We start from the raw sequence: 14,933 nt of genomic DNA, 5'->3' as shown, positions 1-14,933 counted from the left end.
TAATGATGGTTTTCGGAAATGCATCCCTGGTCGGCTGAAGTGTTTAATGCGCCCTCTGGTGGATTTACGCGAGAAGAATTTGAGATCATCAAAAAGCGTACACAGTGACCTCTAGTGGATCTGCAAAAACGAAAACTGCGAGCAGACGTACCTGTACCTGTCGTTATGCATTTTGCTGTCCCCAGACATCTCGACCTGTGTACGTATATCCACAACGAGCCTGGGATGAAAATATTACTTATATAGGTTGAAATATATATATTTTTAATTCATAAAAAAGGTGTAAAACAAAGCTCATTTTCAATAACAGAACACAAAACACTTCTGTGACCCCATATTTCTTCAAAAATATCCATATAATATTTATTCAAAAATATTGAAATATTAAACCAAAATCTATTGAGCATTTAAAACTGACTGCAAAACATGTCTACACCATACACAACATAAATGCATGGTTGATCTATATTCATTTGACATATTTAAATAATCCACACTTTTTTATTCTTGTAATTATTATAATTATTAGAGGTATTATCTCTAATAATTGTTTTGTGTTATTTTTATTTATTGTTATTATTTTGTATGTAATTTATCTCATATTATTTTTCATCTATCTCATATTTTTATGCTCTATATTTTATTAATTTGATGATGTTAATATAGTTCATACTTTACTATACATATATAAATTTGACAAAACTGTAAAACAATATCATGCCGATAAAGCATCTTGAACTCGAGACAGAGAGAGAGATGCCAGCGTAAAACATTGACCATGTTGGCATTTCATCTTCCTCCAATTAGAGCCACTTTGAGGCGTTTCACTGTATTTTAAGCACATTTTTTTTTCCCCCATTCATGCTTTGCAACAAATTCCACTGATATCCGTTTATCCCGTTCAGAATAAATTCATTTATTCTCCCATTGTCATAATGACAGCGGCCAGCGCGGTATCACGTTGTCAGCGTGTTCCTGCAATAAAAACGCACGTATGGGGGTATCCTTCAGAGGAGGAGGCGTTTAATCCTTAAATCCTGCTTCACATTCTCAGAGATTCACATGTCTGTCATGCATTCACATTATTTCCACTGTAGGGCTGCACGGTAATGGACGAATCTGACATTGCCATGTTTCAAATTTGTGCAATATATATATAAATATTCATTCATTTTCCTTCGGCTTAGTCTCTATTTCAGAAGTTGCCACAGCGATATGAACCACCAATTATTCTGGCATTTGTTTTACACAGCGGATGCCCTTCCAGCCACAACCCAGCATTTAGAAACACCCACTCATTCACACACATACACTACAGCCAATTTAGTTCACCAATTCCTCTATAGCGCGGGAAACCGGAGCACCCGGAGAAAACCCACACCAACACGGGGAGAACATACAATTTTATATTATATTATATGTTATTATATATTATATGTCAATTAAATATATATATATAAATATATAGTTAAAGTCAGAATTATTAGCCCCCCTGTTTATTTTTTTCCACAATTTCTGTTTAATGGAGGGAAGGAGAGCAGATTTCTTCAACATTTCTAATCATAATAGTTTTAATAATTTACTCATTTCATTTATAACTGATTTATTTTATCTTTGCCATGATGACAGTAAATAATATTAGACTAGATATTCTTCAAGACACTTCTATACAGCTTAAAGTGACATTTAAAGGCTTAACTAGGTTAATTAGTTTAACTAGGCAGGTTAGGGTAATTAGGCAAGTTATTATATAAAGATGGTTTGTTCTGTAGACTATCGAGAAAATATATAGCTTAAAGAGGCTAATAATATTGACCTTATTAAAAACTGCTTTTATTCTAGCAGAAATAAAATAAATAAGAAATAATATTATCAGACATACTGTGGAAAATATTTAAAAAAGACAACAAAATAAAAAAATGAAAAGGGGGGCTAATAATTCTGACTTCAACTATGTACAGTATATATATATATTATTATTATTATTATTATTATTATTATATATTTATATTTATGTGTAACGCATAAATATAACATAAAAACATAAATAAACATGTAAAGGTATCCATTTTACACATGTTCTATTTACTTACTATAGTGATTACAATTAATTATGCATAATTACATCCATCTAACCCTATAACAAGAACATTTAATTAATTTATTTATGTTACATTGACTATTCAGGTACCGAGTAATAGTAACTACATAGACTTACGATATGATTTGAGTTAGAATGGTGGTTTAGCTTTTGTTGCATGCAAATGCATAATTAATTACGCTCACACATTTAATTGAATGTACAAATGTTGCTCACTGAAAAAAAATTGATTCATTGGAATTACAACCTTTTATTTTAAAGGTCAGTGGTTGCAAACACATTGATGAGGTCTGAATTAAAACAAACTAAATAAGTTGAACATTACTAAATTTAATTTGCTTAAATTCAGCCCATATATCAGATCCTGCGGTGTGACTATTGTGGATTCACACATTGCAATATCGATGCTAAAATGATATATTGTGCATGTCCATTATTTCCACGCATGTCTTCAAGATCAGAGCAGCAACAGACACACACACACACACACACACACACACACACACACCTCAGACTAAAGAGAGCCAGTGCTTTAGTGCTGTTCTTAGTTAGTTGTCTGGATAATGGCTCTCTCTTGAGGGTTTCCGTGACTCTGTTTTCTGTGTGTAATGGAGAGAGGGAGCTTAAGCTCGGCTGAATGCACCACACACACCATACACACACATACACACACCATCAGCTCTCCGGTGTCTCACTCATTCACCCACACCGAAGCTCAATGTTTCCCCCTACTGGCTGACATGAGAATCCGCTCACTGGCAGAATGAACAGTTCTGGGGGTCTCGAAGCCTTCTTAAAAGTGAACGACGTACACCAGAATACATTTTATATTATTTTATTAAGCCCTGTGTGCTGTTGGGGCTGTTTTCATCCACTTTGGGTCTATTTTGAGTCTTCATTTGGCCACAACGTCATCTGTGAAATGATCAAATCTTATATTGACACATATTATGGGAAAATGCTTTAAAAATATTCAGAAATTCAACAACACACTCTGGGCAAATTGACTCCCCTTTCATTATGTTGGTGGCTGTTTTTACCCCATTGTCTTCCATTATAATGACATTTGCTGATTGCTAAGCCATGACAGCATATAATCATGCATTCTTGATTGTTGCTGATTTTCCCTGTTGGGAAGAGATAACAATTGTCATTTTTACTGTTGTAAAAACCTTAAAAATACGCAGGTATTACGCCAGTAATAAATTATGTAAATTGTTACTTCAATTAAAGTGTTACCTTAAGTACCAAAGTAAATACATGAAACACATACAACAAGGATTCTTGTTTATATTTATATAGAACGATATACACTTACCGGCCACTTTATTAGGTACACCTTACTAGTACCCCCCTTTTGCCTTCAGAACTGCCTTAATCCTTCATGGCAGAGATTCAACAAGGTCCTGGAAATATTCCTTAGAGATTTTGCTCCATATTGACATGATAGCATCACACAGTTGCTGCAGATTTGTCGGCTGCACATTCATGATGCCAATCTCCCGTTCCACCACATCCCAAAGTTGCTCTATTGGATTGAGCTCTGGTGACTGTGGAGGCCATTTGAGTACAGTGAACTCATTGTCATGTTCAAGAAACCAGTCTGAGATGATTCACGCTTTCTGACATGGTGCGTTATCCTGCTGGAAGTAGCCATCAGAAGATGGAGACACTGTGGTCATAAAGGGACCGACATGGTCAGCAACAATACTCAGGTAGGCTGTGGTGTTGACATGATGCTCAATTGGTACTAATGGACCCAAAGTGTGCCAAGAGAATATCCCCCACACCATTACAGCACCACCACCAGCCTGAACCGCTGATATAAGGCAGGATGGATCCATGCTTTCATGTTGTTGAGGCCAAATTCTGAGTCGAGCATCCGAATGTGGCAGCAGAAATGGAGACTCATCAGACCAGGCAACGTTTCTCCAATCTTCTATTGTCCAGTTTTGGTGAGCCTGTGTGAATTGTAGCCTCAGTTTCCTGTTCTTAGCCAACAGGAGTGGCACCCGGTGTGGTCTTCTGCTGCTGTAGCCCATCCGCCTCAAGGTTGGACGTGTTGTGTGTTCAGAGATGCTCTTCTGCAGACCTCGGTTGTAACGAGTGCTTATTTGAGTTACCGTTGCCTTTCTATTAGCTGGAACCAGTCTGGCCATTCTCCTCTGACCTCTGGCATCAACAAGGCATTTGTGCCCACAGAACTGCCGCTCATTGGATATTTCCTCTTTGTCGGACCATTCTCTGTAAACCCTAGAGATGGTTGTGCGTGAAAATCCCAGTAGATCAGCAGTTTCTGAAATACTCAGACCAGCCCGTCTGGCATGCCAGGTTTAAAGTCACTTAAATCCCCTTTCATCCCCATTCTGATGCTCGCTTTGAACTGCAGCAGATCGTCTTGACCATGTCTACATGCCTAAACTCATTAAGTTGCTGCCATGTGATTGTCTGGTTAGAAGTTTGCATTAACGAGCAGTTGGACAGGTGTACCTAATAAAGTGGCTGGTGAGTGTATATGTATAATGTATATGTTTGTGTGTTAGTAAGTAGTGCATGTGTGTATAATGTAAAATGTATACTCACTGAGGAGTGGTGAAAAATAAATGCATTTATGTGCTTATACATACAAGTTATTAAAATGGAATGATACACACAAGCAAAAGAGCCACAAATCAGATAGCATTCATGCTAATGCCATGGAATGGAATAATAATTCATATTCTCACTGTTTTTATTTGTCTGTATCACCTCTCTGTCACACATATGAATGAAGCGGGTGTCAAATATCCTGATTTCTGCCAGGCCGAGGGCTATTAAAGGACTCGTCTGCGTTCTCTCTCATTGGTTTCTGTGCTGCTCCTCCTCTCTCCGTCTCTCCGGAGCTGCAGATCCTGCATATGTTATGGAGGAGCAGATTTATATAACAGCAGAATAGATGTCCGCGTTAACACATCCAGACTGCACTGTAGTATCTAGTAATCTTGTGTTCAACAGCAGCACTGGCTTCCCACTGTGTTAAAAGTACTTACATGTTTAGAAGGTATAGACCTCCAAAATAAAATGCTATCACCGTGTACTTACTGGCATGCTCCTCCAAACCTGTGGATTTATTATGCATTAAAAAGATGATGTGTAGCTGGTGGTCTATATACAGTTGAAGTGAGAATTATTAGCCCTCCTGTATATTTCCTCGCAATTTCTGTTTAACGGAGAGCAGATTTTTCTCAACACATTTCTAAACATAATAGTTTTAATAACTCATTTCTAATAACTGATTGTGTTATCTTGATGACAGTAAATAATATTAGACTAAATATTCTTCAAGACACTAGTATTCAGCTTAAAGTGACATTTAAAGGCTTAACTAGGGTAATTAGGGTAAAGTTAGGGTAATTAGGCAAGTCATTGTATAACAGTGGCTTGTTCTGGAGACAATCCAAAACTAATATTGCTTAAGGGGGCTAATAATATTGACCTTAAAATGGCTTTAAAATCATTAAGAACTGCTTTCATTCTAGCCGAAATAAAACAAATTCAACTCCAGAAGAAAAAATATTGTAGGAAATACTGTGAAAAATTCCTGGATCTGTTCAACATCATTTGGTAATATTTTTTTACTTCAACTGTATGTTTTTTATCTATATAAGGAGAATAAAAGCTGTTTGCAGGATTTGTGCCCTATTCCAAGTGCTATGAAGCCATCTCTGTGTGTAAAAAAATATATATATAAAAAACTAAAATCTTGCTTGCGTTCACTTTTTCTGAATGTAAAACTTGCTAATTTTACTATAAACCATGTTCTGAAGTGGAAGAAAGAGTCATGAATGAGAATTTCATTGAGCTTATTGAAATGTTAACAAATCGTTGTGAGATCAAGCTCAAAATAAGGAAGAAAATCCACTTTAGATCTACATAAAGGCACAGGTTTTTAGAAATGAAGCTGCGTTTTGTTCCTTTTCTAACCCATTACATAATATATATTTTTAAAAATTGTGCTTGTATGCTATGTTGCTTTATATCCATTCATTCACTTTCCTTCGGCTTAGTCCTTTATATATCAGGGGTCACAACAGCGGAATGAACTGCCAACTATTCTAGCATATGTTTTAAGCAACAGATATTTATTAAAATTTTAAAGATCTGCTTTCTTATTGGATGTACTTTCAATGAAAATTGTTTAAATTAAATTATTACTCCAGTTATTATAGTTTTTATCACTATTACCAATATTAATAATAATAATAATAATAATAATAATAATAATAATAATAATAATAATAATAATAATTAAAATTAGAAAGATTTCTGAAGGATCATGTGACTCTGAAGACTGGAGTAATGAAGATGATAATTCATCTTTAAATTAAATTATAAACTACATAAACTATAAACTATATAAACTATATTTTATAGTGCAATAATTATATATATACATATATATATATATATATATATATATATATATAATTATTGTACTATAATTTATTTATTTATTTTTTACAAGTAACTATTGGTGAAGTCTGCCTTTGTTATTGGTTTTAATATAAAAGTTATAAATATATAACTTTATATAATATATAATAAGTTATAAAAGTTATAATATAAAATTATAGTCATTTCTTGGTTCTTTTAACATTTCATTTTTTAAGACGATTGTTTTGTATTATTCTTATTTTAATATGTAAATTTATATGTGTAAATTATGTATCTATACCGTTTACTTAGTATGTAAGATCTGAAAACATGTCATATTTTATTTTGATATTATATTTAATCCATAATTTTAAGGAAAATGTCCTACAGTTTCTGCTTATTCTATTAGCGAAAACCTATAGATCATTACTGATATATATTCATTCATTCATTCTTTTCTTTCTTTTTCCTTTAGCTTAGTCTCTATTTAAGAGGTCGCCACAGCGGAATGAACCTCCAACTATTCCAGCATATGTTTTGCACAGCAGATGCCTTTCCAGCATCAACCCAGTACTGGGAAACGTCCATACACACTCATTCACACACACTTATACACTACGGCCAATTTAGTTCACCAATTCCCCTATAGCGCATGTGTTTGGACTGTGAGGGAAACCCACGCCAACAAGGGGAGAACATGCAAACTCCACACAGAAATGCCAACTGACCCAGCCAAGACTAGAACCAGTGACCTTCTTCCTGTGAGGTTACAGTGCTCACCACTGAGCCACTGTGCCACCCACCTAAACATATATACTTTTTAAATGTACTGCCCCTTTAAAGAATACAGCTATATGAATGGATTTGTGCAAAATATGCCAGTTTGATCTGTGAAATGCATGCATCAGGATGTTAGAGAATGTTCATGTGCTAATTAGATTAGGAAAATGTGGAGAAGTGGAGTTGGAGATTTGCAAATTTTCTGTAGGAATCGTGCAAGCGACTGCACTGCCAGCTCTGCTCTACCTTTTCACTTCTGCCTTTTCAATGTGTTTGACAATCTGCAAGCACGTCTTGAATGTGTGTGTGTATGTGTATGCGTGTGAGAGAGAGATAGAGTGAAAATACTTGCAGTTATGTTCAGCTTCCACCATTATAAGGAACATGCAAATATAGTGATGGAGATATGTTTTGTCTAATCTTGAGTTTTAAATGCTGCAAACGTAAACGTGTGTAAGCCAATACACAACATACACTCATTCTGAAAATGTACCCCTAAATACATTTCTGGAGATCACGAATTATGTAGCCAGAGGTCTTTATAATGAACGCTAGGTGACGGTATGACACTGTTTCTTATCACGCTACCAGCTGACGATTACCTCTGTGTGGACGGCTTTCCTGCTGTTACCAGTTTCGCCATGTACATCAGCGGACTTGAGACGTAGAGAGGAGATGACCGCGATGACGCGGTTCGAGTCTGATGAAGAACAGTTCCAGAAAGAAGTTAAGCAAAAACAGAAGGCAAAAAATAAAACAAACAAGTAAATAACAGGGTGAGAATGTGGTAAAATCTGAAAACATGGTAAAAATCAGGCGAGGACTTTTCTTTTTCTGGATTTCTTTTGAAAACACTATTGGTTGGGTTCAGAGAAGGGGGTGATGGGTCAAACGGTGCTTTTGAAAACACTATCGGTTGGGTTTAGGGAAAGGGGTGATGGGTCAATCACTGCTTTTGAAAACACTATTGGTTGGGTTTAGGGAAGGGGGTGATGGGTCAATCACTGCTTTTGAAAACACTATCAGTTGGGTTTAGGGAAGGGGGTGGGCGGGTCAATCGGTATTTTTGAAAACACTATTGGTTGAGTTTAGGGAAGTGGATGGGCGGGTCAATCTGTGCTTTTAAAAACACTATTGGTTGGGTTTACGGGAGGCGCGTGGGCGGGTCAATCTGTATTTTTGAAAACACTAACAGTTGGGTTTAGGGAAGGGGGTGGGCGGGTTAATCTGTATTTTTGAAAACACTATTGGTTGGGTTTAGAGAAGTGGGAGGGAGGGTCAATCGGTGCTTTTGAAAACACTATTGGTTGGGTTTAGAGAAGTGGGTGGGCGGGTCAATCGGTGCTTTTGAAAACACTATTGGTTAGGTTTAGAGAAGTGGGTGGGTGGGTCAATCGGTGCTTTTGAAAACACTTTTCATTGGGCTTAGAGAAGGGGTGGGCGGGTCAATCTGTGTTTTTAAAAACACTTTTGGTTGGGTTTAGGGAAGGTATCGGTCAGTCGACAGTGCCCTTTGGTGGATTTACGTGAGAACAGCTGGTGCGAATTGCGCTAGCGTAAGAAATTTGAGATCTGAAAAGAGTACTCAGCGGCCTCTGGTGGATTCACGAAAACATAAACTGCAAAAAAATACACCTCCTGGGATGTATTTGGTGCTCTTCAGAAATGTATACAGGGGTACGTATTCAGAATGAGCCTAGGTTGCTTTTGTCTTGTGTAGAGTAGGGCATATAATAATATATTTTTTTCTATGTATAAAATACATCCGTTGTGTAATACATGCCAGAATAGTTGGCGGTTCATTCCGCTGTGGCGACCTTTGAAATAGACACTAAACTGAAGGAAAATGAATGAATTGAGAGTTCTCATAAACCACCAATACGAACGTGTGTGTGTGTGTGTTCAGACAGTGAGATTGTGTCTGTGTGCATGTGTGTTTCTCTGTGCATGTGTGTGTGTGTGTGTTTGGTAAGCTTACAGAGTCTCATCACTATAACTAACGCATTCTCCCTCTGCTCTTCCTCCTGCAGGAGTGTGTCCTCCATGGAGCGTGTGCTGCTGCTGCTGTGTGTGTGCGTGTTCTGCTGGTCCTCCTCCTCCTCCGCCATGCTGTGCCCCAAACGCTGCACCTGCCAGAACCTGCTGCCCTCCTACACCGTGCTCTGCGCCAAAACCGGCCTGCTCTTCGTGCCGCCCAACATCGACCGGCAGACGGCGGAGCTGCGTCTGATGGACAACTTCATCACCAGTCTGCGCCACCGCGACTTCGCCAACATGAGCAGCCTGATCCACCTCACACTCTCCAGAAACACCATCAGCCAGATCCGACCCTACGCATTCGCAGACCTCCAGGATCTACACGCATTGCATCTGGACGCAAACCGGCTGACGGTTCTAGATGACACACACTTACAAGGCCTGGTCAATCTGCGCCATCTAATACTAGCCAACAATCAAATCCACAGCATCTCAGACGGAGCCTTCCAAGACTTCCTGGAAACTCTTGAAGATCTCGATCTGTCGTATAATAATCTCGTGGACTTACCGTGGGACACCATTGCGATGCTAGCCAGCGTAAACACCTTGAGTTTGGATCATAACCTGATTGAGTTCGTTCCTGAGGGGATATTTTCAAATCTGCATAAACTAGCTAGACTCGATATGACGTCGAATAAGTTGAAGAAGATTCCTCCGGATCCTTTATTTCTGCGTATTCCTGTATACGCCAAGATGAAGGGATCACCGCTGACTGCTCTAGTGCTCAGTTTCGGGGGGAATCCATTGCACTGTAATTGCGAGTTGGTCTGGTTGAGACGTCTTACTCGTGAGGATGATCTGGAGACCTGTGCATCTCCGAGAGAGCTTGCTGGGAAGTATTTCTGGACGATTCGAGAGGAGGAGTTTGTTTGCGAGCCGCCGATGATCACTCGACACACTTCTAAGATGTTCGTGATGGAGGGGCAGGAGGTCAGCCTGCGCTGTCGGTCCGTCGGCGACCCCGAACCCATCGTGCATTGGGTCAGCCCTGATGGGAAGCTAATCGCTAACACTTCGCGTACAGTATGCTATGATAACGGCTCTCTGGATATCCTGACCGCCACAGTGAAGGATTCTGGCATGTTCACATGCATCGCTTCTAATGCAGCCGGCGAGGCTACGGCGCCGGTGGAGTTAGTTGTGAATCCTTCACCGCATTTTGATCCCAAACTGGAACCTGAGCCGGGACCCTCAGATATGCCCACGTCTATAAAGTCCAACAGCAGTGGCAGTGGAGGACAGAATCGAGCTGATCAACGGGTCACGGTTTCAGAAATTTCACCCAGCTCAGCTATGATCCGCTGGCCTCCACAAAGCCAGATTCCTGGAGTCCGCATGTACCAGATCCAGTACAACAGCTCCACTGATGACATCCTCATCTACAGGTGACTTTACTGCACAGATTATTACAGTCATTCATTTTAATATCTCTTTATTGAACCATACATGTGACTCTGGATCACGAAAATACGCTATATTTATGGGAACACCCCACAATACATTGCATGAGTTATTTATCATCTAATTTATTACCTAAATATCACCAGAAAATTAGGTAATCTGCTATTTACCTGCTTATTACCTGCATATTATTAAGATATCGACTGTTTATTAGCACTTATAAAGTATGATCTTATTTTACATCTCTTACCAATACCTAAACCCAACTACTACCTTTCCAACCCCTCAGGTAATCCATCTCATGAACACTTTTTAATAGATATTGTGAAACAAACATCACTACTTTTTATACACATGTACACTTATTTATTTAACAACACACTTTACATGATAATTTGTCCATAACAGCTGCACGTATAATCTTGTATATAGCAGTGTTTCCCAACCCTGTTCCTGGAGGCACACCAACAGAACATATTTTGAACATCTCTCTTATCTGACCCATTAACTTCAGGTGTTGGAGTCTCTTCTAATGTTCTGATGAGTTGATTCAGGTGTGTTTGATTAGGGAGAGGTTGAAAATGTGTACTGTTGGTGAGCCTTCAGGAACAGGGTTGGGAAACACTGGTATATAGTACCTTACCTGTACATACACTTGTCAATTTGCATATTTGCATTCTCTACTTACTTCTATTTTTTATATATATATATATATATATATATTTATTATCTGTTTTTTTTGTCCTGCCTAATCCTGTTGCACTGTAGAAGCTCTGTCATGAAAACAAATTCCTCGTATGTGTGAACATACCAGGCAATGAAGCTCCTTCTGATTCTGATTCTATAAATAAGCAGCAGATTAATAGATTGTTGAGGTAAAATCTTAGTTATTGAATTGTTAATAGCTGGAATTGTACTTTAAAATAAAGTGTGACCAGATATTACGTGAAGATCATGTTCAATAAAGACTTTTCTTTCTGTAAATCTAATAAAACTGCATTTTTGATTAGTAGTATGCATTGCTAAAAATAGAATTACAGCAGTGTTTTGATTATTTTTAACCCTGAGTTTGTAGATTTTCATATAGTTGTATATATCTCAGCCAATTACTGTCTCATTAAACCATAGTTCAAAGGAAAATGTGTTTATTCTTAATTTCCAGACATGTTTACATAATACTGGTTTTGTAATGCATGGTTATGTATGGTAACTTCAGTGATTTCCGCTTGATTGCATTATAATAATAAGTCATACAAGTTTAAAAGTCTTGATATAACCCTCCAGGTATTTCAATGAGTGCTTTACAACAGAGAATTGACCAAAGTGCTGTACCATACTAAAAACAAAATGACTCCAAACATAAAAACAACATCAACACTTACAATAAAGCTCATAAATGTTTTTTACAAAGCTAAATTGATTAAAAATTGTGTGATAAAGTATTTTTAACATCATAGTGTTTCATATAGAGTTCAAGAGAACATTATAATCCTTTCTATGAAACTTTAATTCTTAAATGTTTTCCAAGTGATGTTTAACAGAGCAATAATTTCTCTTTTTTTCTGGAGAAGTCTTTTAGTTTGTTTGGAATAAAAAAATAAAAATAAAAACTCTAATGTCAATATTATTAGCCCCCTTAAGCAATATTAGTTTTGAATTGTCTCCAGAACAAACCACTGTTATACAATGACTTGTCTAATTACCCTAACTTTACCCTAATTAACCTAGTTAAGCCTTTAAATGTCACTTTAAGCTGAATACTAGTGTCTTGAAGAATATCTAGTCTAATATTATGTGCTGTCATCATGGCAAAGATAAAAGAAATCAGTTATTAGAGACGAGTTATTAAAACTATTATGTTTAGAAATGCGTTGAATAAAATCAGAAATTGGGGGAAATATATTAGAATTAAAATTTAACATTTATTTTAAAGCATATTAAGCCTTTATTGAACAATATATGCGACCCTGGATCACCAAAATACGGCTATATGTATGTGAACACAAAAAATAGTTTGTATTGTCAGAATTATCAATGTTTCCTTTTATGTGAAAAATCATTCGAATATTAGGGAACACTTTAATTTAAGAAACAATGCACATCCTTTACTACTGGGGCTTATTACCTGCATATTATTAAGACATTAATTGTCTACAGAATAAAGCATTGTTGTCTAATGACTTGCCAAACAAACCTAAATTGCCTAACTAACCTACGTAACCTAGTTAAGTCTTTAAATTGCACAGTCATGCAAAATAACGAGTAAATATTATGTGCTGTCATCATAGCAAAGATAAAAGAAATCAGTCATTAGAAATGAGTTATTAAAACTATCATGTATAGAAATGTGTTCTATTCTCTACAATTAACAGCACTTGGGAAATATTAGATTTGATTTCATAATTTTCTGCTTCAGTTTACAGAATAGTTGATCAATAAATAAGTCGATGAATCAATGATTGTACAAACATCAGGAGGAAAAACGGTGTATCTTGAGGGTCTTTTTTTGTTTTTCACATTTAAGCACATCAGCTTTAGTTAAATGAGAATTGTTTCCTTGGCAACTATCTTAAATTAAGTAATACTAGAAATCCAAAGCACTGTGAGCGGCATGTCAGAACACGTCAGTGCTAAATTGCTTTTATTTGAATAAATTAAGGTGATTGAACTTAAGATTAGCATCTGTGTTTTTGATCCTCCAGACACTTTATTATCCCGTCCCATCAAACGTACAATCATTTTACCAATATACATCAAATAATTTGCAGATATATGGGATTATATGTGATAATTCATGTCAGTTTTTTAATCAGAGCTTGTCTCTCAATGCTTGCTTATAATGTATTCCTTGTTAATAACATAATAACATCACGTAATCGTAAGTTATGTACTAAAGTAAAAAATATATGACTAGTATTTAGTATTTTATTTTAGTTTTCACCCATTTCAGTGTTGTTAGGTTACACATTTATCTTATCATTACACATTTATTATGTTATTGGGTCATTGTTAATGATGTTATTCAGCATTATCTGATATACAGCTGATGACAGCATCATTCATCCTTTTTAACATAATTCCAAGTGATGTTTATGGATGGATGGATAGATTGATATATAGTTGGATAGATAGATGGATTTATGGATGGATGTATATTTGGATGGAAAGATATTTCAATAGATGGAGGGATGGATGGATGGATGGATGGATGAATAATTGGATAGATAGGTAGATTTTTTTAATGGATGGATGGATGGATGGATGGATGGAAGGATGAATATTTGGATAGATAGGTAGATTTTTTTATGGATGGATGGATGGATGGATGCATGTATATTTTGTTGGATGGATAGATAGATATTTCAATGGATGGATGGATGGATGCATGGATGAATGCATGTATATTTTGTTGGATGGATAGATAGATATTTCAATGGATGGATGGATGGAGGATGGATATAATGTATAGTTGGATGGATGTATATTTGGATGGATAGATATTTCAATGGATAGATGAATGGATCGATGGATGAATCAATAGATTGATAATTCAATGAATGGATGGACAGGTGTTCAGACGGATATTTATAGTTGTTATTTAGATGAACAAATAGTCTGATGGATGGATGGATGCATATTTGGATTGATAGATATTTCAATTGATAGATGGATGGATGGATGTAAATTTAGATGGATTTATAGATTGACATTTCAATGGAAGGATGGATGAATGGGTGGATGGATAGATATTCGGATGGATAATCATTGTTGATATTTAGATGGAAAAATAATCTGAAGAATGGATGGATGATATTTGGATGGATGGGTGAATGGATATTTGGATGGATAGATTGATATTTCCATGGATGCATGTATGGAACTATAGTTGGATGGATGAATATGTATTTTAAAGGATAGATGGATGGATCTATTTATATTTGGATGGATAGATCGATTAATATTTCAATGGATGAATGGATGGATGGAAGGATTGAATAGATGTTCAGATGGATATTTATTGTTGATATTTAGATGGACAAATAGTCTGATGGATGGATGGATGGATGGATGAATGGATGGATGGATGGATGGATAGATGTTCGGGTGGATATTTATTGTTGATATTTAGATGGACAGATATTCTGATGGATGGATGGATGGATGTATATTTAGATGGATAGATATTTCAATGGATACATGG

The 14,933-nt window shown here is 36.5% G+C and overlaps 1 protein-coding gene across 1 annotated transcript in view; it reads left to right on the top strand.

The window, feature by feature from the left end:
- si:cabz01090165.1 (uncharacterized protein LOC100333421 homolog) overlaps nucleotides 1–14,933 on the top strand; it is a 243,597-nt gene that overhangs the window by 212,205 nt on the left and 16,459 nt on the right. Inside the window, exon 4 of the mRNA XM_056478722.1 lies at nucleotides 9,325–10,716. Coding sequence (XP_056334697.1) covers nucleotides 9,325–10,716 — 1,392 coding nt within the window. The remainder of the gene's footprint in view (nucleotides 1–9,324; nucleotides 10,717–14,933) is intronic.

This window comes from Danio aesculapii, chromosome 18, assembly GCF_903798145.1.
Source record: "Danio aesculapii chromosome 18, fDanAes4.1, whole genome shotgun sequence".
NCBI lineage: Eukaryota > Metazoa > Chordata > Actinopteri > Cypriniformes > Danionidae > Danio > Danio aesculapii.
The sequence above is the reverse complement of the archived record's forward strand: the minus strand, read 5'-3'. Positions and strand labels throughout refer to the sequence as shown.